The sequence below is a fragment of the Mastigoproctus giganteus genome, chromosome 1, assembly GCF_048544385.1.
Source record: "Mastigoproctus giganteus isolate SK-2022 chromosome 1, ASM4854438v1, whole genome shotgun sequence".
NCBI classification, from domain to species: domain Eukaryota; kingdom Metazoa; phylum Arthropoda; class Arachnida; order Uropygi; family Thelyphonidae; genus Mastigoproctus; species Mastigoproctus giganteus.
Window position 1 is genome coordinate 174,434,117 of NC_143575.1, and position 24,816 is coordinate 174,458,932.

At 35.1% G+C, this 24,816-nt stretch overlaps 1 protein-coding gene across 1 annotated transcript in view; it reads right to left on the minus strand.

Annotated features, from left to right (window-relative positions):
• The window catches only part of cnk (connector enhancer of ksr), a 327,711-nt gene that overhangs the window by 84,580 nt on the left and 218,315 nt on the right, over positions 1 to 24,816 (minus strand). Inside the window, exon 14 of the mRNA XM_090389913.1 lies at positions 13,600 to 13,639. Within this exon, the coding sequence (XP_090246039.1) occupies positions 13,600 to 13,639 (40 nt within the window). The remainder of the gene's footprint in view (positions 1 to 13,599; positions 13,640 to 24,816) is intronic.

Here is a 24,816-nt window from a genome sequence, read left to right on the forward strand (position 1 = left end):
CTTCTCCAATGGAACCTTTATCTCATGGCTATTCCCAAGCTCGTGTTGTTTGGCATTACAAGAATGCAAAATGGGATAACCTGCGAGACTTCTTTTCTTCTTTTCCTTGGTCGGATTACTGTTTCAAAACTTCTGATGTCAACGTTTGCTCAGATCGTGTCAGCGAAATTATTCTTGCAGGAATGGAATCCTTTATCCCACACTCCACTTTAAAATCTCGTCCTTTATCTAAACCTTGGTTTTCCAATAAATGTGCTAAGGCTGTTCAAGAGAAGAATGTTGCACATCGTAATTGGCTTGTTTATAATTCTTCAGTTTCATTTTCTGCCTACACCAAAGTTTGCAACGATTGTAAAGCAGTTATTAATCAGTCCAAACTAGATTTTGAACAGGCTAAGAGTAGAAAACTTGCTTCTTGCCCTAATGGTAGTGGAGCATTCTGGTCTCTTGCCAAAGCTATTAGCTGCAACTTTTGCCCATCTCTGCTCCCACCTCTGTCAGAATCAGATGGTTCTATTGTCACTTCAGCCAAGAATAAAGCTGACCTGCTATCATCCCATTTTTCTTCCAGCTCATGTATTAATGATCTTGGTAAAACACCTCCCACTATTCCCAACACGCTCCATTCAATGCCTCCTGTGGTCTTCCATCAAAAGGATGTCAGAAGGATTTTGACGAATCTTGACGAAACCTTGTCCTGCTCAATCAGCTGCAACTTCTCGAAAATCTGCTACCAATTCCTTAAATGCCGATCTTCAGGTAATTCTTCAGTGGGGCAAAGACAACTTAGCTGATTTCAACCCTTCTAAAACTCAGTCTTGTCTTATATCTTGCAAAAAGGATTCTTCTGCTCCTATGCTTATCTTTAGTGACACTCCGATTTTTAGGCAAAATGATATATCTCTTTTGGGGATTACCCTGACTTCTAATCTCTCTTGGCATAAGCACATTACAAATATTGCTTCTTCTGCATCTAAAAAACTTGGTTTTCTCTTTCGCTCTCAGCATTACTTTTCTTCCAAACAGCTGCTCACTCTGTATAAATTGCAAATCCACCCTGTCATGGAATATTGTTACCACATCTGGGGTGGTGCCCCCAAAAATTCTCTCAGGCTTCTTGATTCCATTCAGAAGAGGGCAGTTAGGTTAATTAATGACTCATCTCTAACAGAGTCTCTGCACTCGTGGTCTCATAGATGTACTGTTTCTGCTGCATGCCTCTTCTACAGATACTTCCATGGGCACTGTTCTTCTGAATTAGCTTCTATAATTCCTGCTCTCTCTTTTAAAACAGTCCGAACACGTGCCGCCACCAGCCAACATCCATTTACTGTCCAACTTCAAACTCACAGAACCAACTTTTCATCTTCCTTGTTTATTCATTCAACTGCCGTTTTCTGGAACAACCTTCCTTCATACGTATTTCCTGAAAATTACAGTCTACAGAAGTTCAAGTCCAATGTCAACAAATATCTTCTTTCGTCTTCTCAACCTCCAACCCAAGCACGGTACTTAGTACTATAGGTTCTAACACCTCTCTTGTTTGGGGTTTACATTAAAAAAAAAAAAAAAAAAAAAAAAAAAAAAAAATATTCCATTATACTTATATCCGATGGACTTTTTCACCTCGTTCTTTAATAACAGCACCCAATATACTAAGAGTGGGGAAAAAAAATCCAGATACAAATGTAAAAGGTGTATTTTTAGAGACATCCAGCAAACTTAAATTTTTAGGCATATTCACATATTTATATGCATAAGCACTTATGAACATAAGTGTTTATATATATAAATATGTGAATGTGCCTAAAAAACAACTCCCAGTGGACAGATTTTTGTGAAATTTTATATTTAGTTTTCTTAAAAAGATTTGTTGAACTACCCCAAAATTCATTAAAATTTGGGAAGACTCAACAAATAGAAAAATAGAATGGACAAATTGATAACCAGCATTTTTTTTTTCACCTAGGTTGCATGAAAAAAAAAAAAAAAAAATTCATAGATTGGATGTATTGTCACTTGTGAAGATATATACTTATCTTTTCACAAGCTATACCACACTAGAGAAGAAGAGACTTAAAAAAGTATATAAAGTATAAATAATAAATAGTATACAGTTGTGATTAAATTGAAGTTTACAGAACATGAAACTACAGAGTTTTATTTAGTAAGTATTCTGTAATGTTATCACAAATAATAGTTTATACTTTCTCTTCTTAAAAACAAGTTGAGTAATGCACTGCATATATTACCTAATTTGTTTTTAAAAAGAGAAACTATAAACTATTATTAGTTTTCTTCTTTTATGTCTCTTAAATCCTTAATCTTCTCTCCCCCACAGATTAAAGATTTAAAACTGTTGTGCAATTAACTAAATGGGATTTTTCCTGTGGAATGTAACTTTGGATGCTTCATGAGGAACTGGATTCATTGTAAAAGCAACATTATCTGATAAATATTCTATTTATTTTTGCTGCTTTTGTTGTTATTTGGTTTTTAGGAGCATTAGCAACTAAGGCTATATTGCTCCGGTGATATGCGGTGGTCATTCCCTGACCTTTTCGCATCCTCCGTATTTGGTGGTCACGGGCTTGAACCCCGGTATAATCAAGAAGCGTGTGCTACGCACTGCTGCTCCTTGAAATGGTTGAAATTCTTGTAAGACAGAAACAGTGGTCTTCATTATGGTTTGTTGATTCATGCTATACCATAAGAACACTGTTGAATGGTGTTGAACTGGTATCCAAAGAAATGGTAATAAGCATTTTTGTTATTCAATGTTTTGATTTTCATATAAACTGATTACACAGTGATCAGAAATATCTGAGGAATTTACACAACTCTGATGTCATTTCTCCATACTGATTATAGAAAACCACTTCATAAAGAAAACTCATTGTGATAAATCACACAACAGGCTTCAAATATTATTATTAGTATAGTCATATAGTACAAGGAAGTGCAATGCAAAGAAGACATGCTTTTGCTGCACCAGCCAAAAAAAGAAAAGAAAAAGATACATAAGAAAATACAAATTATGCACCTCCCTCCCCATGTAGACAACTTTCCAGTTGACCTTTAAATTTCTTCAAATTGTCAGCCTCAACTACTTGCAGGCTAAAAGAAAGCTTCCTACGATATACTCCAAACCTCTTCCAATGTAATTTGAATGTATTGCCCCCTTGTTCTGGAATTTTTTATAAAAGTGAAAATTTCACCTTCATTTATTTTACCAACCCCTCTCAGGGCCTTACAAACCTCAATCAAGTGCCCAGTTGTCAAGTTCTGTAGTCCACATAACTGAAGCCTTTCCTCATACAGTTGCCTATTTGCTGATCTTGCCATGCAAGATGCCCATGTAACATGCAAGTGAATAAAATGTGCATTTTTGTACACTTCTTTTATTTTGGCCTGAACTCCCCCTGTCTTGCACCATCAAATGTTTGAGCAACCAGTTTTTGAGTATTTCCTTCGAGGATTATGTCTAACTGATCTAGAATGCACTTTGATATTCCGTCTGCCGTTTGGTTTTCCGGAGTGAAAAAAATCCCAAAAACACTCAAAAATGTCTCCATTCAGTTCATATCTCAGAACAATTACCATTTGTATATGTTCTGAAACACCTGTTGTGTCATCAGCCACGACAGCTATGAATGAAGCTTCTTTAATTTCTCTTTTTATTTCATCCCAGCATATTTGCAGCAAACAGTCAAGAATATCATTCTGAATAGTTTTTGAAATGCCTTTAAACTGCATTACTTTCTAAATGGTTCTTTAAATTGGAATCTAATGTACAGGCAAAATTCATTAATCCTCTGAATACTCTTGGATTTTTAGAATTATCTTTTTCGTCATGTCCACGTAAAGGAGTTTCAAACTGTCCACAAAATTTAATGCAGTCTTATTTTAGATAATACCTCATGATTCTTGGTAACTTTTCTGTCATGTTTGCAGAATCAAAATCTGTAGGCTTCACTAAGCTGTTCTTTTATATTTACATTTTTTAAAAGCGATAGTGAAATCATTATCAATATGTTTCTTTGAAATCACATGTTTTAGAGTTTTTAATTTTTGTAAAGCCACTTTTTATCCCTGTTAAGTCACCTCCAAACAGTAAACATGGAAAACAAAACAACGTATTTTTAACTTCACAACCACAAAGCCAACTTTTCCTCTGGTACCATTCAGTTTTAAAACTGTGAATATATTTTTTATTATTACTTATTCCCTGCTGAGAAATTTGAACTTTTGTGTGGCCTTTTTTTAATCAAATTTTTTTCTTGGAGAGATAATTGTGAAAAACTAAGTTGCTGAAGTTTATTCACTGTCACGCAATTTACATCATGGAGGCCATGATCGAATCAAATTTCACAAAATCCAGTGTCATAGAAATAATGTTTTACTTACACATCACCTCATAATATAACTTCAACTTACCAAGTTCAAGCTCAATTTGCAATTAAGCTGTAATCACATAATTACCCTGTTGAGTATTGCCTTAACATTGATATTATTTAGTTACTTAATGGGAATTTGGGCAAATAAAAAAAAGATGAAATCAACGATGAAATCTGAACTGCGGGCTTTGCAGTGACTTTGATTCATTTCACCTATAAAAAATGTACATTGGAAAGTTGCCTATGGCAACCAACTACCAGATATTCACTGAAATACAAAATGTGTCACTGTCTGGTGCACAGTGAAGCCTACAGTTAATTAAACTTCAAAGTCGGAAACGATTTTGTGTTTTTATTTATTTATTACTGAAAACAGAGGAAGTGCATACTATATACGGGTCCTGTTAATAGAAATATTCATTGCATTGCATTGTTCTTCACAAAATTTCATATAACTCCGTTCACTGTATATCTAGATTTAAATAGCTGGGGGTGCTGCAGTGCCACAGGGCCTATGGACGAGCTACCCCTGGTTATAATTAAGAGTCATCCTCTTTTGTATTTTAATAACCTAAAACTTTTTAGTTTTAGGTTATTAATTTAATTAAAAGTTATTACAGTCAGTACAATGAACTGAACCAAGTGATATCCCCTTTTGCATGCCAGTTTCCACAGAGATTTATTTAGCAAAACATTGCTTATCCAATGTTGTCTAAAGGAAAGAACATTCCTCCTTTCATATTCCTTATTCCCAACTGATATGCACTCATAAAAAAAATCTTAAAAACTGCAATTTTGCAAGGGGCAGTTAGTGCTAGGGAATTTTTGCTAAATATTCACTGTAGGATTTCATTTCCAAGTAAGAGCCTACTAAAAAAATATATTGCTCAATGGTATACAGCATGATGTTTATTCATCAGAAATTATGTGCATGACTTCAAACATGGCTTACAACAAACTGAACACACAAATGCAACACCACTGCCACTTCTAGTTATGTGACACTCATAATTTCACCAATGATTGTTATTTGGTAGCACCGCACTTAACACTCAAAGTAATGTGGGTTTACTTTGAAATTAACACCTGCAGTTGCCAAGATTTGTACCTTACATATTTAAACTCTTTTCAAAAAGATCATATTTTCATACATGATCTTTTTGAGAAGGTTGATGTCTTTTTTTTTTTTCACGTGTAGTCTCCACACCTGGAAAAGTTCAGTTGCCTTATACAATAGAAATTTAGTTTCTTATCTCTAATTGCTTGATTAATTATTGAAAGAATACTTTGGATCATTCTTGATACTGTCTACACTGCACGGAAAACTTTCCTAGATTGTAAAATGGATTTATCATCTTTAATTAATATACAGGACTGAGACTAAGCCGATTATTCCACCAAGTGGGTGACATAAGGCTCAGCTGGACAGATATTTCGAACGAACAGAGGGGTGAAGTGGAAGTGGTTATTTTTTTTTATTTTTATTTTTATTTTTTTTTTGGCTGATGCAGCATAAGCTTGCTTTCTTGCATCAAATGCCACTACTAATGCTAATAATATAGGGTTTTTATTTCGCAAGTGTAAGAAACTTTCATTTTTCAGCATCAAAACACAGTTTCCACTTATCTGACCATCCCCGAACTCCATTTCAAGTCATCCTAAAGGAACCCTAAAAACCTGTGTTGTCTTAAAAAAATCAGAAAGAGGAGTAGTTCAAGTACGAATTGCTGAGCGATCTCACTTTTAAACCTAGTCCACTGCAAAAAGTGATACTTTAAACAATATCGACGAAAATTAGAAACAAAAAAGGGCCTTCACGAAGAATCCTGGAAGACCATCCATATAACACCACTCTGTTTGGGTCCTGTACTTATAACAGCTGTCTTCTGTCAGTTAACTATTCCTTTATGCTCTGTAGTAACTGTCCCTCCAGTTGTTTGCACTTCTCCAACTTATGCAAACAATGTTCATTTGTTCTCTCTGACAGTAGAGTGGTTTTGCCAATTTTCACTCATTTGGAGTGGTCTTACCTTGATTCCCACCTATGTCTGGAAGGATTTCTAAAGTCCTATGCAATCAAGGATGTAATTACTTGATCTCAGACTGGGGAAGTATGGGTTTTGCCAGTGAATTAGTCTCAGTTTTTCATCTCATACAACATGAAATTAAGCCCATGAAAATACACTTGTATGGATATATGTGCGCACAATGGTGCAATATAGCTTAAGTTGCTAATGCACTTAAAACCCATAACAACAGTAAAAGATATTCATAAGGAAATGTGCTAAAAGTCTTTCTAAAAGCAAGGTAAATTTTAAGTTATTCCCTGCATTTGGTTTTCTGTAATTAGCTCAATGTCTCAACAGATAAGACAAACAATCTTACCTAAAAAAACAAAAAAAAAAAAAACTGCATACCTTAAAAGAAGTAACTATGTTGAAGTTCCCTTATTGAGGGAGTTTCGGCATAGTATAGAGAAGTGTTTCCCAAACTTTTTTAGTCACGGAACACTTATGAAACACAAGTTTAGCGAGAGCTGAAGAACTGTTGCTAATATTTTATTATACATGCCGCACTGTGCACCAGGAGTATCTTTATTTCCAATACATGTAAATGTGAAATTCAAATAACTGTCATTATAATTTTGTTTTGGTCTTTTATTAGTTGGTTCCTCTTTTTTCACTTTGGATTTCTGGGGAACAAAATGTTACGATTGTTCATCCTCACTTTGAAGTGTGACAAATTGTGTTAGTTTTCATCGAACACAGTTGCACTAGTAGAAGTACTTTGCTTCTTGTTTTAAAGTTCCTTTTTTCAACCACAAATCCATGGTCTTTATTTTAATAATAATATTTCGAAATACTAATTTATCAAAAAAAATTTATACAAGGAAGTGAGTTTAGTTAAGATATCAGTTCGCTTCCCCCTCTCCTTCAACCTGTGTACTCCATGATAAATCACATACGAATGTCAAACTTGCCATACTAGATCACCACATTGCTATCTTTTCGTAGGTGTCGTTACCTCTACACATACTTCTCTATGCAAAGCGCACCAAAATAAAGTGTTCCGCGGTCTATGCCAGGATATTAATAACAAACAAAAAAAAAAAAAAAAAAAAAAAATTGTTATAATGATACAAAAGTGGTGTACGCTACAAATATGCAAAATTTATTTTTTTTATTTTTTTAATTATTAATTACAATTTTTCGCAGAACACTTGTTCACATCTCACGGAACACAGTTTGAGAAATGCTGGTGTAGAGTCATCTCATTACTACTAAGGTTCTCTGCACCGAATCCTTAATCATAGATTCCATAATTTTTTGAAGTCATACTTGCAGATCTATAATTGTCTAGATAAGCGTTTCCCGAACTGGTGTCTGCAAAACATTCAGAAGGTATCAAGTAATATGTGTTTATTTTCTTAAAAAATATACTGATAGAATCACAACGAACTTTGTCATAGAACATTACTTATTTTCGATACGATTACTGTATATAATTGTATACATATTTCAAATTATTCGTTCTATGTATAGCAAATTTATGATAAATAAAGTCATTATTATGTATTTGTATAAAAATAAGAATAAAGTTGAGTTGTTTCACACATTAAATTTTGAATTTTATTTTCGGAAAACCCAGTGTTCAATACTGGGTTTTCTTTTTCAAAGGGGGTACAAAAAAAAAGGTACGCAAACCTGTTTTGATTTCTGAAGGGAGTCTATAACTTTATTTGATTTTTGAAGGGATCTGTAAATCTCAGTAGTTTGGGAACTGCTGGTCTAGGTCATCCATACAGCCCACTTTGTGTGTAGTAGATTATATCTTCACATTTCCAATTTTCTAGAACTTCATCTGTGGCCAGGGATCCCTACATTATTATAGTATTTTAGGGACCTTTCAGCATAACTGAAGAGTTACCACCTTTTTTCGCTTATCAAACGTACATTTAATGCTGAACAACTGTTAGCATAATAAACAGTCCTTTCCACCTAAATGATAAATCTTGTATGAATAAAGATGCAAGGCTGTTCAACTTTTTTAGCCGCTTGCTTAGGATTGCAGATGACTAACAAGATACTGATTCTGCTGCTCTTCAGCAGAGGTTCATCAGTTCTATCATTCATATATGTAAATAATTCTTTACTATCTTTCTTAGACCATTTTAAATTCGACAAACTTAATTACAAACTACTTTATATGTAATAGTAATAGAGGCATGTGATGCAAGAAATCAAGCATATGAGCTTATGTACCACCAGCCAAAAAAAAAAAAAAAAAAGTTCACACAACCATTCCCTCTAAAAGTTTGTCCAGTTGCTCCTTAAATTCATTTAAGCTATCAACTTCCACAATAGAAGTTTGTTCCAGCAATTAACCACCTGCTGGCTAAAGGCAAATTTCGGCACATCTATTCTACAACTGTCTTTCCTCGATTTGAATTTATGCCCCCTGAGGTTCATAATCTGAGCAAGTGAAAGAATCCCATCAGAATTCGGCATGCTTAACCCATTCAAGGCCTTATACACCTCAATCAGATCACCTCACAGGTGCCTAGTCTCCAGCTACTGCAATTTGCAGAATTTAAGTCTTTTTTAGTAAGAGGATCCCTTCATTCCCCTCACCAATCTTGTTGCCCTTCTCTGTACACACTCAAGCAAATTTACATCCTTCCTAAAATGAGGCCTCCAGACCTGTATGCAGTACCCATGACCTAATGGTCATGGCCTGACTATTGCATTATACAAAGGGATAATCACATTTTCCCTGCTCACAAAATTCCTGTATATCATTGACAAAACCCCATGACCTGTTCTTACAGCCTGTCTGCATTGCTCAGAAAACTTCATATCTGACTGCACAATTACGAACAGGTCTTTTTTCATTTTCTACCACAGTAAGTGTAGTACCACACAGTTGGTATGTTCCTCTGGGGTTACGTCTATCCATATGCAGTATTTTGCATTTGTCAATGTTAAACTTCAGTTGCCACTTCTCAGCCCATCTGCCCAAATTTTATAGATCCTGTTGTAGTAGCACACTGCCATTACTGTCATTAACAACCCTGCCAACCTTTACATCATCTGCAAACTTCGACACTAAGCCTGATATACCTTCATCAATATTGTTGATAAATATACAAAACAACAGTGGACCCAACACCGAACCCTGTGGGACTCCACTAATAACATTAGTTCACGAATAGTAGCGTCCATTGATTACCACCCTCTGTCTTCACCCACTCAACCATCCTTTTATCCATTGTAGCAACTTACCCTTAATACCATTCTGCTCCAATTTGTACAGTAGTCTTCCACGCACAACAGTGTTGTTGTTATTGGGTTTAAAGACACCAGGGCTACTGAGGCCAAATTGTGTCTATTCGTTGTTTAACTGCACGACCACACAACAGTGTCAAAAGCTTTCCTGAAATCCAAGTATATGATATCAAAATAATTTTTTCATTCAGTTCCTTTTTAACCACATCATAGGATCCAATCAAATTTGTCAGACAGACAAGACTTTCCCTTAACAAACCCATGCTGCGTCTGAATTATTGCTGCAGTCTTGTCTAGATGATCCTGCAATGCATCTTCAACCAGTAACTCCATTATTTTACCCAGAACAGAAGTTAAACTAAGTGGTCTGTAATTACTTGCGTCACCCTTCGATCCCCCTTTGTGAATTGGGGATACATTTGCACATCGCCAGTCCATGGGGACTTCCACTGAGTCCAAGGATGCTCTCATAATTATGGCTATGGGTTTGCTTAGTTCCTTTGCTGCCTCCTTTAATATAACTGGATAGATCTCATCCACCCCAGGTGTCTTTCTTATGTTTAACTTCGATAATTTCTCCTCCACCTTACTCTCAGTTATTTCAAAATTATTATGCACCCCATTACAATTTGATAAACTTCTGGCATTTTCCTTTATTAATAACTACTCATGTGTGAATGTAGATGCAAAATATTCATTCACTTTGTTTGCTATCTGAGCAGGATCATCAACAGTCAAACCAGCGATATCAAGTGGACCAATACGATTCATCCCCTTCCTTTTAGAGTTTATATAAGTAAAGAAATCCTTGCTGTTTTTCTTAGTATCCTTTGCCATAGATTTCTCATAATCTGCCTTCGCTTGCCTAATCTCCTAGTGGTTTGATTACAGACTAGCTTATATCTGCCATAGGCTTCTGTGTCGCCTGATAATTTATGTGCATCCCATGCATTTTTCTTCTCTATCACGAGTCTCATTAGTTCATTTGACAACCATTTAGGCCTAATCCTTGAACAATATTTCTTAATAGGTATGAAAAGTCTTGTAGCTTCCACGATTAATTCCTTGAATGCTTCCCACTTAGAATTTGCTGTTGGTAACATCATCAGTTGGTCTCATTGGACAGAATTTAAAATCTGTCTGAGACCACTGTAGTCACCTTTATGGAAGCAAAAACCCTTCCCTTTATCTCAGATGGTAATTGTATCTTTAAGTAAATCCCACATCAATACAGTGTGATCATTGCCACCTAGTGGTTCCTTTATTTGCAAATTCTTAATACATGAACGATCACCACTGATAACCAGATCAAGAGTATTACCCTCTGGTTGCCTCTTGAACATGCTGCAGCAGAAAAGGTGAAAGAGTCTCCTTTGATAATCTGTAGACACATCTGAAGTAGCTTTCTTTCTGATACCAATTCTCTGGTCACCCATTTTTGTTTCCAACTGGTACTTTATCTTTATGAGTATTTAAAATTTATAATGCGATTTTGGCATTGGCTTATGCTCAATTTTGCCTGCGAGTATCACTAGGTGAACGCAAAGCTCTGCACCAAGCTGAATGTGGTGACCCGTGCAGCAATACATACAAGTTTACGAAGCTTAAAAAACATCAAATGTGCGAGAGCTGTATTTCCCATTTACTGAAGTTGTATTGGTCGGAGACATATTGTTGTCATTCACTGTATTCACAAGATAACGTGCTGACTCATGTTTTCAGGATCTCACATTTTTCTGTTTGAACAGAAATTTTGTGAGGTGTGACAGCGGTGTGTGAGCAGAGAAGCACATTTCTGGAGGTCACTACCATAAAACAATAAAAACAATTTGCAGTTTCCAGTTTTTTGGGCTTTTCAGTTAGTGCAATCTAATTATAAACGGGTAGTAAACCCAATCTTACTGCATTTGCGATAATACCGATATCTGGAATTCTGTGGTTTTTTAAGTTATTATGGTGAAATGTGTTTCCCCTTCCATGAAATCTTCAATCATATAAAAAACAAACAAATTTTCAGAATGTTCCTCTTCATTCCTCTTTTTAAAGCTTCATAAACTTGTCTCACTTGTGCAATTCATGCATCGCGTGTTCATTGTTATTGCTTGTTTATCTATTTTTCTGTTTTAAATTTTACAATCCAAAAAAAAAAAAAAATGTCGGTGAACATAAATATCAATCAAACTTCATATCATGTCAAGGTAAAGTGCTATATTTACTGTAATATTTATTTATTTATTAGCAATTTAAGATGTTTAAACCTGTGTTAGTAATTTTATTGGGTTTCTAACTTTTTTTTAGTGTTTTACTTACCAGACTGAAGATTTTTTTTTTTTTTTAGTGCTCTGCCCCATCCCTATTTTTCCCATAAGCTCTGTTGTTTTTAATGCATGAAATACCATAATGCGGACATTTTTATGGGCAGATGTACTGCGTTATAGCAGAACTGACTGTATTTAAAATTATTTTTCTAAAACATTTTCCAATTGGTATGTGCATCCCTCAAGGATTTCTACTGAATTGTGAGTTCAGTGGGAGCAGCAGAAATTCTTGAGGGATGCACATACCAATTGGAAAATGTTTTAGAAAAATAATTTGAGTTAATCACATTTAAGGAAATAATGTAAAATTAAAATTCTCTCCCTTACCCCACTATAGCTGAAATTTGTATGGTTACTTCTCATGTCAAACTGTTATGATTACTGTCAACTGGTCCTTTTTGACCTTAAGATTTTTAATAGCTGACCAACCAATGACCAAAGTCAAGAAAGACCCTCCCCCCAATATCATCACCATTATGGTGACGAGGAAGCAGTCATCTATATCTTATTCACAAGTTCAAATCTACAAGGCTGGTTTTATTATAGCAATGATGGGCAAGAAATTCATGAATATTCTGATGATTTTATGAAGCATCAATGGAAAATATGTGACATGAAGGATGTGCAGCATGCTTCTCAAGATGGTGCTAAAGGCTGCCGAAGTGAAATGTCTTAAATTCTTCTCAATTTAGGAATTTTTCTTGTTGGTAAATGTCAGCATTGCAACAGCATGCTAATTTAACAGCCAGAACTGCATAAAAGTGTCTCTGACATTTTAAGATATATTGCGCGTATAATCAATCTCAACGAAGGTTATTCATGTCTAGGTGCCACAAAAAATTTGCTGAAGGCTGGCAAATATTCCAGGCACCCTACTTCCCAAACAACTGGTAAACCTGAAAAGGTGTGACCATGCATAAGTGCTGATCATTTGGCTGTGTGTTCCGAAAATAGTGAATAGTGTTGGCACCTCATGTAGCCATTTTTTTTTTATCATCCATTCTCAAGGTGGTTGGAGTTGGAGTGAAACATGCATCATATCTGGGAGAACATTGTTCCATGTGAATTAACAAAGGACTGAAAGGAGACACAGATGAGATGGCAACTTTTGGTGACCTTGTTGCAGGTTGATATCTACTCAATTTCTGAACAGAACAGGGTGTGAAAATGAAAATTGAGTGTTTTTGTATTATCTCCAGGGTAAGCACCAGTATTAACATAGAAGATGAGCTCCAAAACCTGTTTCAAATTTTTATTGCCTGTAAAGTAAACCTTAATTCATACAAACACTAATTTTCGTATGAAACGTTGGGATTTACAAAGGGGATACAGGTTAATAAAGGCTCAATGAAGTAAAACTCAACACAAGTAAGAAGAAAGTTTATCAATTTATTACACAGTATTAGTAATGGCAAAATGATATGGGATGTAGATCTCATTAGTATCATCCATAAAAAAAGTAAGCAAGAAGGGGGGTTACACAATCAGAATATAGCCAACTAAACACTTAAATATGCATATTGATGACATCTTCTATATATTAATTACAAGAAAATATAAATCTTTTAAGTTACAGAAAAAAAGTTTTTAAAATCATACCAAATCTTCCAATGTTTGCTTTTCTTCGAACTGGCGGTGACTAGATGAATATATAGATATATAAAAAAAAAAAAAAAAAAACAAACATTAAATATAGTCATAAGCAAAGCAGATAACTGAAGTGAGTGCTTCCTATATAGACAGAGCTTACTTAACTTCTGACCCTGACAATATATGAGGGGTAATCATTTAATTTTTGAGGAATGGGGCAAGATCTTATCTTGTTATCATCTGAACCTTCTGTGGATTTCTCCTTCTGAAATACTCTCCCTTGAACTTTACACACTTCCTCCACTGTCGTACCAACAAATTAAATGCTAATTGCAAGCCTTTTTTTCAAAAGACTGCAAAGTGCTTCTCATGGTGCTTTGTGAGCACCATTGTTGGACGTGAAATGCTTGCCTTTCAGAGCTTTCTGCAGACATGAAAACAGGAAGAAATCACATTGAGTTAAGTCCAGTGAATAAGAGGGATGTGGCAGAACCTTGGCACCTATGGTAGTGATCACTGGCTGCACAATATTAGCATTATGGGGCCTAGCACTGTTTTGATGGCCACACCACACCAGAAAGTTCTTGACATTTCTCACGAATCGTGTGCTGAAGTTTGACTGAGAACCTTAGACTATGCTTCTTTATTCATAGTTGTTCCATGAGACACAAAATGTGTAACAAGAATGCCTTTTATGTCAAAAAATACACAAACAATTTGTTTTTCAGCCAAATGAGAAGCTCAAAATTTCTTAGGTCTTGGTGAATCAGAATGCTTCCATTCACTCAACTGTTGTTTTGTTTCTGAATCATAGTGAAAAATCTAAGTTTCATCACAAGTCACTATTCGATTTAAGAAGTTTGGGCCCTGTGTTTCAAAATGATCAAGCACATATTTGCACAAGTATACTCTTTGTTGTTTTTGTTCTGGAGTCAAATTGTGTGGAATCCAGCGAGCACAGATTCATAACATTTTTCAGGTGATCTTTCTCAGGTGATACTACCATATGAAATGGACATTCTAACAGTTAATTCACAAAGTGTAATTCGCCTGTCTTTATCCAAGATTTCCTGAGCTTTTGCAATTTTCTCAGGAGTTGTTGATGATCAAGACTGACCAATTCTTGGGTCATTTGCAACAAACTCACTAAATCGCTTGTGCCATTTAAATATGGCCATCCTACCAAGACACTCAATACCACATGCGTCATTCATCTCTTTAACTGTTTCCAATGCATTTAAGCCCCATCTGACACAATAACGAATTGCATATAGCTGTTCAATTTGTAGGTCCAACACGATACTTGCTTCAAAACGATCATCAGTGACACGCAGCTTAAAAACTCTTCATGCAACACTAGCTCGACAGTACTGGCATGCACACACAGAGTCTGCTCAGTGGTAATCAGGGAGAGCAGCTCTAGTGGCAGTTATGGAAAGTTTGCACGGTAAACGGTTAAATGATCACCCCTCATATCTATCCACACGTACAATTACATATACACACAGTCAATGTTATACATATCAGAAATTGCACAGAGACAAGTATTCCTTTTTTTGTAAAATTAAAAAAAAAAAAAAATTACAGATAAATCCATATCATAATAATACATAAAATATAATATAAATCAAAAAATCTGCAATAATAAGGTCAAAATATCATTAAGAATAAAAAACATCCTTATGAATAATCAAACTTCATAATCAGATAGCTTCTGTAATTTCATCTAATGTACACTGAATTAATGTATTAATACATTAATTTAGCATATTTTATATATTTTACATATTATTTATATTTTTATACAAAGTTTATTTTAATATTTTAAAAAATATTTTTTTTTAGAAAAGTACCTTGTGAGCTTAGAAACCCAATCTTCTATGGGCTATAGGTTCACAGACTTCAGGAATTTAAGATTAAGAAATGCAAGGTCATACCGTATTTTCATTTTGATCATAATCTAAAACACTCATGGTCTGTGTATAGACTATAAATAACTTTTTTTGTATATACAATGTAATTAGGTATTAATTTGTAAATGATCTGATCAAAAAGTTCTAGGACTTTATTTACTACAAAAGAATCTATTATTTGAGTCACTTCCGATTCTGCAAAACCAGTAATGAGCAGTATGTAAATAGAAAGTGACTCGCACACAGCATTGATTAAGTGGTTGCTAAAGTGCATGAAGAAGCTTTGGTTTGGTTTGGATTTTATTGGTGCATTAGCAACTAAGGCTATAATGCACCAAGACCAGGTAACATGAAGAAGCAATTAACCATCTGAGAAATTCTGATGAATCACAGAATCATGCTGGCAGTAAAAAAAAAAAAAAAAAAAATTTGGTATGAATTGAGTGCCAGAAACATTTTTGCTCCAAGGCTGTTAAATGAAGACAAAAAGCGGTAACAGTCAAGAAGTGCACAAGGAGCAGAAATAATGGGTAAAAATGAGCTTCAGTTGTATCAACTGCATTATTATTGGCGATGACACAAAGGTATATTGGCTATGATGCTGAAACAAAATTCCAGTAATTTAAGTGGAATTTTACATTTCTTCTTTTGCAACAGCAAAATTTCCTGTAATACCAATCCCAGGGGTGGGGAACCTTTTTACACTGGAAGGGCAAATTTTATTTAACCAAGATACTATTAGGCTGCATGCTAAATATTATATATATAAAAAAATTAAAAAAAATTATATTTTTGAAGTCATATTTACAATTTTAATTACAGCCTGTTATTGTATGAGGAATTTAAACACACAAATTAGAAAAAAGACATTTATTTGTTTAGCAAAGATGATAACAAAACTGAAAATGGACGGATTTAGACAACAAACCATTTAAATGACTTTTTTTGTGACTGCTTAATACCAGATAGTAGTCTGATATTTGGTTCCAACAATGTTGAGTGTACTTTCAATTGGTCCTCTAAGTGAATATCTGTCATCTGATCTCAAACTTGTTTTAATTTGTGTCATACATAAAAATGTTGATTCACAACTGTAGGTTGTGTCAAAACAAGATAGCATTCAACAAGCATGTTGATGTGGACATGGTTATTCAACAGAATTTTTGCATATTTAAATTCCATATTATATATTCTGAGAGCTCAATTAATTCCATCTGTAAGTCATTAGGTGCTTTGGAGACATCAATCAGGTGTGGTTGAAAAGCTGGTTTCGGTGTAAGATCATGTTTCTCTCAGCAAACCTTTCATTGTATTCTTCAATCAGTGTGTAGAACAGCTGTGTATTCTTTCATGTCATATTTCCTTAATGATTTGTTTGTATCCTGTTCATTAATTACTTTTGCCAGTTCAGGAAAGTGTTCAGCTGAAAGTTCCAAATGGTTAAGCAAGGTTTTGAAATAGTCAGCTTTTTCAGAAATGCCTGCACTTTAAGCCACATATCATATTTATATTTGGTTTTACCTTGCAAAAAAAATATTCAGATCATTCTGCTTTGACATTATATCACACAAAAACGCAATATCTCTGCAGAATTCTGCTTTTGACAATTCACACTGTTGATTCAGTTCCTCAAAAAAGCTTGCAATTTATTTTCACAAGTATTTGTCCTTGGAATAACCAGTGCACTTTAGAATGATATAGTAGTAGTAGTAGTATTAGAGGAATGTGATGCAAGAAAGTAAGTGTATGAGCTTAATGCAGCATCAACCAAAAAAAAAAAAAAAAATTCAAACAACCATTCCCTCTAAAAGTTTGTCCAGTTCCTCCTTGCATTTAAGTTATCAACTTCCACAATGACAGATGGAAGTTTGTTCCAGCAATTAACCACCCGCTGGCTAGAGGCAAATTTCTGCAACAACCCCAAGATGGTTGTTGCGGTACCCCGGTTGAAAACCACTGACTTAAGCCTTTCTTGGTAATAGAACCCCTTCGTTCTTCTCACCAATTTTGTTGCTGTTCTCTGTAAATGCTCAAGCAATTCTACATCCTTCCTAAAATGAGGCCTCCAGACCTGTATGCAGTACTTGAGGTGTGGCCTGACCAATGCTTTATACAAAGGGATAATCACTTCCTTTTCCCTGCTAGCAAAATTCCTGTATATCATTGACAATACCACATATGACCTGCTCTTGCAGCCTGTCTGCATTGCTCAGAAAACTTCATATCTGACTGCACAATCACTCCAAGGTCTTTTTAATTTTCTACCACCCTAAGTATAGTACCACACAGTTGGTACGTTCCTCTTGGGTTACTTCTACCCATATACAGTACTTTGCATTTGTAAATGTTAAACTTCAGTTGCCATTTCTCAGCCCATCTGCCCAAATTTTCTAGATGCTGTTGCAGTAGCACACTGCCATTACTGTCATTAACAACCCTGCCAACCTTTGTATCATCTGCAAACTTCGACACCAGGCCTGATATACCTTCATCAATATCATCAATAAATACAGAAAACAACAGTGGGACCACGAAGAGCAGTATCCACTGATTATCACTCTGTCATCTCCCACCCAACCACCCTTTTATCCATTGTAGCAACTTACCCTTAATACCAAACAGCTCCAATTTGTACAGTAATCTTCCATGCATAACAGTGTCAAAAGCTTTCCTGAAATCCAAGTATATGATCTCAAAATTATTTTTTGCATCTAGTTCCTTTGTAAAAACTTCATAGTATCCAATCAAATTTGTCAGACAAAAATTTCATTTAACAAACCCATGTAGTGTCTAAATTATTGCTGCAGTCTTGTCGTCATTGAGATGAAGCATGTTGCGATGTTGTGATGTATTTGCTCGAATTTAGTTTACAATACCTATAACTTTATTTAACGTGTCCCTTAAAATGGTAGATGTGGCAAACAAATTCTGCCGACGAAGGATACAGTGAAAGGAAATCAAAGTATCCGGATCTGGCAATTCTTTCTGTAGTAAATGCAACAAATCCTTCATGTTTTCCTCTCATGAAGGGTGTACCATCTGTGCATACACTTACTAAATTACATATATTCAGTTTTGCTTCATGGCATTTTTCTTTGAAGATGATGAAGATGTCAATTCCACGTGTCCCAGCAGTAAGAGTACCCAAAGTCAATAACTCCTGATGACAACGAAGCTCTGCAATTATAACACGAATAAAAAATAACACCTGTGCTGAGTCAATGTCAGTGGATTCATCCAAGGCGATTGAATAATAAATGGCTTTGCTTTGACATATTGGATGAAGTTCTTCTGTTAATATTACAGGCTAATTCATATTGCTGATCAGTTATGGTCCTTGAAAGAAGTTTGTTTGTTGTTGTTGTTTGTTTGTTTGGTTTTTTAGGAGCATTAGCAACCAAGGCCATATTGCTCCGGAATATGCGGTGGTCATTCCCTGACCTTTCCGCATCCTCCGTATTTGGTGGTGACAGGCTCAAACCCCGGTCTAATCAAGAAGCCTGTGCTACGCACTCCTGCTCCTTCCCACCTGGCTACGGAGGCGCCTTGAAAGAAGTATTGTTGTTTCTTAACCTTAGCTGAATCTAAACATCCCAAAATTTCAGTAATGCATTCTTTTATGATTTCCACATTGCTAAATGGCTTACCTCTTCTTCCAAGTATATATGCTACTTTGTGTCACTTCAGTGACATCCCTTGTCCTGATGTAGTTTTGAATACTCATTGCTGCTTTCCATCTTTCATTTACTTATGTGCAGACTTTTGAGGTTTTCCTTCTAGTTTAGCATATTTGTTGTCCTTATGAGTCGCATAATGCTGATATGCATTGTATTTCTTCACTGTTGCCAATATGGCATTGCAGAGCAAACACATCATTTTATCGTTCACTGCAATAACTCTTGCACTAGAGCAGTGGTTTTCAACCGGGGTGCGGGAACAACATTCCAGCAATGCCACGTAATTTGGGTTTAAGTTACTTAAACTTATTATTTTTTAATTTATATCTTTATTTCATTATAAAAAGGCGTACAGTATCTTTTTAATTTTGTGGTGATCTATAATTGATGTTGATGTTATAATTGATGTTTACTTGCCTCTATATAAAGAATAAAATTATATACTGTATATATATAATTTGTATTATGAAATGTAAATTTTTATAATTATATTATTATAATAAATAACACATATTTTTTAATATTATGTATATATACACACACACACACACACAGAGAATCAGATCTAACAGGAGAAAATTGAGTAGGGATGCCGCAATATAAAATAAATTATTTAGGGGTGCCGTTATTAAAAAAAGGTTGAAAATCACTGTGCTAGAGGGAAACTGGTGTAAAAATTATCCGAATAAAGAACACGTCCTTCATTCAGCAGAATGAAGGACATGTTCTTTATTCTGCTGAATGAAGCAGAATAAGGCTTTGTTTTGTTATCAATAATATTATTGAAGGCATATCAGGCTTAATGTCTAAGTTTGCCATCAGTTTCACTGAGACGGCATGGGAATGTCCTTTACCTTCCACTGAATCACCCTTTCTGGTATAAATAGAGATTTCATGAGTATATCCCCTGGGCAAACAATTAGTAAAATTTGATTCCATATTTATGAGATTTGTTAGGGATATACTAGTGAAAGAGTAGCCTTCCATGCCAAGGGATCAAACTTTCATCAATGACCAAGTTTTTTCCTGGCTTTAACATGCTTTGAAAATTCCTATTGGCTTTATCTAATAAAATTCCAATTTTGTTGAGACAGTCTTGCCCATTGGCAGTTTCATTGTCAGAGAAATGCCAATATTTCAGCAGATCTAGGAAACAATCTCTACTCATTGATTTCCTAATGAAATTATTCGAGTATAAATCTTTTTTTTGACCAGTGTAATCTTATATTTGGGACACGAACAATTCCCATTATCAATAATATTGCAAGAAAATTTTCCATTTCTGATTCAGTGGTTGGTCTCCAATCAGCTTTCTTCTTTTTGGGTGTTCGTATATTACTAGCTGCTGATGACAACAGTACTGTGCATGTCTGTTGGTTTCAGTCACCATCATCTGAAGGATATCATTGGTTAGAAACAGTTTGTATATGTGGTAAGATTGGTTCAAATCAACATCAACAAGGATTTCAGCATCTTTATTATATTCATTAATTGAAATTTTAGTTTTTCCTACCTCTTGCAAGTAACATTTTCAGATTGAAACTGTTATGCACTGGAGATTACTTGAGAATTTCGGTCATTATTTTCATTACTGATTTCATGATATTCATCACTTTCATCAGATGCTTCAGAAGTTTGGTTGTTATCATCACCATCATTGTAATTGGAATGTACAGCAGACTCTCGATTTATAGGGATCGGATTAACCAGGACACTTCAAGACTCCAAATAAAAAAAAACCAACAACCAGAAATCATAAAATTTGAGTAATAACTAGAATAGGTATAAACAGATGTTTTGCAAGTCATAAATAAGCGACAAGAAACGCCGCTATAAGTCGTCATTGGGAGATTAGTACTTATTATCGTTAGTTTAGTTTGTTTAGTAAGTCGCGTCGTAATGCAAATGTTTAGATTTAGTTTGTTTTAGTGCGTTGCATCGATTATTTTGTTTTGTTGCACCGCAAAAGGACAAATTTTGTTTCGTTATTTATGTCAGGGATGTACGAAACCATACGCGACACTGTAAAAAATAAAGGGAAGCTATTTGATTTAAAATCAACATTGTAAAAAATAAAGGGAAGCATCGTACTAGACACGCGAGTAGTGTGTGGTAAGCTTTTTTCGTTTTTTATCTATTGCCATTCTTTTTACATAGGTTGCTGAACATTTTTCGATACAGTAAGTCTAAGACTTACGTAGCTTCAGACATGTTACATTAGACAGAATATGAGAAGCAGTGAAGGGACCGGCACCAATAAAGTCAACTATAATAACCAACGGGCTATGAAATACATAGTTTTTACAGTACAATAATATGCATTTATTCTTCCCTTTATGTTTTCTTTTCTTCTTATTATTATTAGCCATATGGTGCAAGGAAGTAGAAGGGAATCACCAAGAAAGAGAAGAATGACGATGTGCCACTCCGGCTACTTCACTGCTGTCCCAGATAATTTAATTGAACTAATTAAAAACATATAACTATTTTTCTTTATTCCTCTGAGGATATTATGTGGTTTTTGTAATTTTGGCATATGAGGGATATAGTAGCAATATTATATTAGTCATTCCTGAGTTCGTAAAACTCGACTTACATAAGAAGTCCTGTAACGTATCTCTTACGTATGTCGGGGATGTAATGTATTTTTGGATTAACCTGGAAATAAATTATCTGGGAATTTTTTTTTGCTATCTATCCCGAAAAATCTAGAGTCTACTGTACGTCTAAATCATCTAATTCTGACCCGCCGTCAGATTCATCACTAAAGAAATATTGTGGCTTCTCTTTTGTCTGCAAGTCCAACTCTGTTCTCTATGTCCCTAGATGATTTTCATCATGTTTTTGGGCTCCTTTTTCTTTCAAAAGAGGTACATCTGAATCATCACTATCACTTCTATTCATCAAACATTTGGCTTTAGCCTGCTCAACCCATTGAGAGAGAAAGAATTAAGCCTGCTCAACTCATTTAAGGCCTTCTACACCTCAATCAGATCACCTCGCAGGTGCCTAGTCTCCAGATGCTGCAAATTGCAGAACTGAAGTCTTTCTTGGTAAGAGGACCATTTGTTCCCCTCACCAATCTTGTTGTCCTTCTCTGCACTCACTCAGGCAACTCTACATCCTTCCTAAAATGAGGCTTCCAGACTTGAATACAGTACCCAAGGCATGGCCTGACCATTGCCTTACACAAATGGATAATCACCTCCTTTTCCCTACTAGAAAATTCCTGTATATCACTGACAATAACACAGGACCTGCTCTAGTTGCATGTCCACACTGCCCAGAAAACTTCATATCTGACTGCACAATTACTCCCACGTCTTTTTCATTCTCTACCACCCTAAGTATAGTATCACACGATACGTTTCTCTGAGGTTACCTCTACCTACATGCACACTTTGCATATGTCAATGTTAAACTTCAGTTAACCACTTAGCCCATCTGCCCAACTTTTCTAGATCCTGTTGCAATAGCATGCCGTCATTAACAACCCTGCCATCCTTTGTATCATCTGCAAACTTAGACATTAAGCCTGATATACCTTCAATAATATTATTGATAAATAAACAAAACAGCACTGGGCCCAAAACCAAACCCTGAGGGACTCCACCAATAACATTATTCCACAAAGAGCAACATCCATTAATTACTGTTCTGTCTTCTCCCACTCAACTAACCTTTTATCTGTTGTAGCAACCAATTTGTACAGTAGTCTTCCATGCACAACTATCAAAAGCTCTCCTGAAATACAAGGATATGATATCAAAATTATTTTTTGCATCCAGTTCCTTTGTAACCAACATCATAGTATCCAATTAAATTTGTCGGACGAGACTTTCCCTTAACAAACCCCTGCTATGTCTGAATTATTACTGCAGTCTTGTCTAGATGATCCTACAACACCTCTTTAACCAGTGACTCCATTTTACCCAGGACATAAGTTAAACTAACATATGTTTACTTATTCGTGTCAACCTTTGTGGATTGGGGATACATTTGCATATCTCCAGTCTGTGGAGACTTCCCGAGTTTAAGGAAGCTCTCATAATTATAGCTAAGGGTTTGCTTACTTCCTTTGCCACCTCCTTTAATATAACTGGATAGATCTCATCCACCCCAGGTGCCTTTCTTATGTTTAACTTCAAAAATTTCTCATCCACTTTGCTCTCAATTATTACAAAATTATTAAGTTCCCTGTTAGAGTTTAATAAGCTTCTGTCCTCCACTTCCCTACAGAATTCCTCATGTGTGAATGTAGATGCAAAATATTCATTGATTTTGTCAGCTATCTGAGGAGGATCGTCAACAGTTGAACCGAAACATTGATATCAAGTGGACTAAATTGATTCTTCCCCTTCCTTCTATAGTTTATATAAGTAAAGAAGTCCTTGCTGTTTTTCTTAGCATCCTTTGCCAAAGGTTTCTTGTAATCTTTCTTTGCTTGCCTAACCTCCTTTTTGACTTGATTACAGACTAGCTTATATCTACCATAGGGTTCTGTCACCTGACAATTTATAAGCATCCCATGAATTTATTTTCTCTGCCACAAGTCTCATTAGTTCATCTGACATCCATTTAGGCCTAAACCTTGAACAGTATTTCTTAGCTGGAACAAAAAGCCTAGTAGCTTCCAAGATTAATTCCTTGAATGCACCCTATTTGGAATTTGCTGTTTGCATTGTCATCAGTTGGTCCCACTGTATAGTATTTAAAAACTGTCTGAGACCACTGTAGTCACCTTTAAGAAAGCAAAAACTGTTCACTTTACCCCTGATAGTAGTTATACTTGTTTTAATAATGTTGGGATACTTGCATAATATCACCAAATGCATTAGAAAAATAATGTTTTAGAACTTTTTAATCAACCTCATATGCTTTCCAAATAAAGTATAACTTTAAGAAAAATATGCTTTCTCATTTCAGAAAATTATGGCATTAATAGGAGCATAGTACAAGATCATTCAGATAGAAAGAGAATTCTGAAGGAAACACAGCATGCCTTTTGTAAAGGGAAAATCATGTTAAACAAACCTGGTTACTAATTTTGACATAGCCTCATCAGCTGAATGCAGGAAATAATTTCAACATTGTTTATTTGGATTTAAGCAAAACATATGAATTAGTCTTGAACAAGAGGCTTCCTATCAATGATTTATTGAACATTTTACTATAAGGATAGAGAGGTCATAATTCCACTGCATAAAGCAATTGTAAGACTGCACCAGGAACACTGGTATGAAGACCTCACAAAAAAAAAAAAAAAGAAAAAAAGAAAAGAAAAACACGGCGAGCTTCTTGAAGGGGCCCAAAGAGAGGCAATGTGTCTGGTGAAATTAGACACATTGCCTTTTTCAGAGCCATCAACTACTGCTTTTGTAATCCATGCAATTTCAATAACAATGCCTGTTATTTTTGTATTACAAAAAATAAAAAATAAAAAAATAAATAAAATACATAACTGTATTTTTTTGCTATTTCAATATTGGGAAACAGATTTCTGAACAATATGCCTGCATGATCTGCACAACTCAAAGAAAGATAATGTTCCCTGATAAAATATCCAAATAAATATTTGGAGAATATATCTGTACTATGAAAAGAAACAACAATTTTTTTCATTTTTTACTATGTAC